The sequence below is a fragment of the Perognathus longimembris genome, chromosome 13 (assembly GCF_023159225.1).
Source record: "Perognathus longimembris pacificus isolate PPM17 chromosome 13, ASM2315922v1, whole genome shotgun sequence".
NCBI classification, from domain to species: Eukaryota; Metazoa; Chordata; class Mammalia; order Rodentia; family Heteromyidae; genus Perognathus; species Perognathus longimembris.
Window position 1 is genome coordinate 38,537,649 of NC_063173.1, and position 2,667 is coordinate 38,540,315.

The 2,667-nt window shown below is 45.4% G+C and overlaps 1 protein-coding gene across 1 annotated transcript; it reads right to left on the bottom strand.

The window, feature by feature from the left end:
- Positions 1–1,786: 1,786 nt before the first annotated feature.
- LOC125361419 (60S ribosomal protein L18a-like) lies at positions 1,787–2,366 on the bottom strand. The gene has a single exon (XM_048359893.1). The coding sequence runs from the start codon at positions 2,277–2,279 to the stop codon at positions 1,818–1,820; it is 462 nt and encodes a 153-aa protein (XP_048215850.1). The 5' UTR covers positions 2,280–2,366; the 3' UTR covers positions 1,787–1,817.
- Between the last annotated feature and the right edge of the window lie 301 nt (positions 2,367–2,667).

Here is a 2,667-nt window from a genome sequence, read left to right on the forward strand (position 1 = left end):
GACTCCTGACTTCCTCTTACAGCTCATAGATTTGGCTTTTAACAAGATAGCTGTTGTACTCCATACTGATGGGCCGGAAATACAATGTTCACTGCAAATTAGGAACCAGAGAGACTGCCTGGGTTGAATTTCTGGTCTAGCTCAAGCACAGCTCTTAATAATTAATTTGCCATTATGATGATACATAGTAACAGACCCATTAAGCCAAGTGTTCTGCATTTATTAAATGCTAACTTAGTGGCAAACAAACAAAACCTGAGTCAATAGTTGCTTTGCTAGTTATTAAAAGCTCCTTTCCCTGAGGATCCTGTGGGCAGGAGGCCATGTGGCCCAGACAATGGAATTTAGAAGCAAGAGGGAAAACCCCGCATGAGATAATCATTGTCCAGACACTGGGGTGGTTGGGTCACTAAGACAATCTGTGGTAGGTGCCAAGGAAAGTAAGTGGGCTCCCCAATCATATTGTAGCACCCCTGTAAGCAGATCCCAGGACTATCTGCTTTCTTGTTTGAGCTTTTTGGAAGCTTTTTATTACCCAAAGGTGAGGCATAGGGCAGAAAAGATGTGTGGAAAATGGTGATCTAAGGGTTGGAATCTTTCACACCAAATAATGGAAGCAAGAAATACAACCAGCATTACACTTGCCTACATAGTACACACACACACACACACACACACACACACACACACACACAGGATAGGGTTTGGAGACAATGCCCTTGATTGCCCAAAAAAGAAACCCTAACTCCAAACAGTTTACACTTTAAGGTAGCTAATGCCTTCCCAACAGGAAATTCAGAAATATGTAGGTTTCTTGGTTGAGATTAAATTCAGATGTGTAGAAGAGGAAAATGAATAACTGGTTTCTAGAAAATAAAGATTTCCATTTCTCAGCTGGATGTTGGTGGCTCACACCTATAATTCTAGCTACTAAGAAGACTGAGATCTAGGACAGTGGTAAAAAGCCAGCCAAGAAAGGAAAGTCTATGAGGATCTTATCTCCAATTAACTACGCCAGAAGTGAAGGTAGAGTTCAAGTGGTAGAGCACTAGCCTTGAGCAAAAAAGCTAAAGGACAGTTCCCAGGCCTCAAATTCTTCTGACATAACAGAAGCCCAGAACCTCACCCTGGTGCCTCATGCCTCAGGAGGCTGAGATCTAAGAGTCACAGTGTAAAGCCAGCCTAGACAGGCAAGTCCATGAGACTCTTATCTCCAATTACCACCAAAAATTTGGAAATGGAGGTATGGTTCAAGTTGTAGCCTTTAGTGAAAAAGTCAAGAGAAAGTGCAAGGCCCTGAGTTTCAAGTTCCAGCACACACACACACACACACACACACACACACACACACACACACAAAAGTAAGCAAATATATAAATAAGCAGAGATAAACATACAAAAGCTGGGATCTCAGCTCCCATAGGAAGAACACACAATTTCTACATTGTCATCCTTATCATGAGGCTTCCAACTTCAAGTTAGCTTCATGATCACATTATGGCTGCTATAGATCTAGCCAACATGCACACAATCCAAGAAGAAGAAGGTTAAAACGTTAGGGCCAAAGACTACCTTACATCTTATTGGCTACTCCCATTGTAAGGGAGTCTATGAAACGTGATTTTTAAATCTGGGTACATTGATGCACTGGTCAATATAAATTCTTCTGTGACTAAGAAAGAATAGGATGCATACTAGGTAACTAGCTCCTGCTCCTGGGGGCTTCTAGAATGTGTTATCTAGCGATTCTGCCCACCATCAATGACTCAGGTTCTTTTTTTTTTTGCAGGTTCTGCGAGTTTATTGGACATCCCAGCCTAGAAGAAAGTGTTGGATCTCTTGGTGGTGAAGTGAGGCTTGTGCTGGTGCCGCAGGACGCGGTGAGGCAATGGGAACTTGATCTTGGAGTCATGGAACTGCTGGACAGCAGGCCAGCAACACTTGTTGGCTGCGATCTCCTCCACTTTCATGATCTGGATGGAGTGGGCACGGGCACGGTGCCGGGCGCCCATGTCTCGGTAGCACTGGGTGACAGCGCCTGCGGTGGTTAGGTCGCGGTACTCCCGGTACATGTTGTGTGTGCCACTGCGGGAATCATAGCGCAGCCAGATACCGAAGTTCTTCCCGCGCAGTGGTGTCTTGTCAAATACCTGTCCGCAATACACAATCTCCCCAGAGGACTTCTTCATCTTCTTGAGCTGTGACACGAAATACCAGAAGCAGGACTTGGCCACCATGTGGTTGGGGGCGAAGATGCGCATCCTGTACAGGGGTGGCATGTGGCACTTGGGGGTGGGCAGGCAGCGTCCCACCACCTTGTACTCTCATAGAGTGCCCGAGGACTTCATGGCGTCCTCTCCACGCTCGCTGCCACCCACAGCAAAAAGGTGACTCAAGTTCTCTCTCTTTTTTTCCATCTTCGACATCGGCCTCATCCTCAGAGGCCATATGAACACTTTTCCAGAGAAAGACAAGGAAAACTAGTATCATTGCTCTCCTTAGAAGAGAGAAAACAGCTGGGCACTGGTGGCTTACATCTGGAATCCTAGCTACTTCGAATGCTGAGATCTGAGGATGGCAGTTCAAAGCCAGCCCGGCAACATAGTCCATGAGATTCTTATCTCCAAATATCCATCAAAAAAGAAAAAAAAAATCCACACGTGAAGC

Coding starts and splice junctions, on each gene's coding strand:
- LOC125361419 (XM_048359893.1), bottom strand. CDS start 2,279: ATGCCACCCCTGTACAGGATGCGCATCTTCGCCCCCAACCACATGGTG.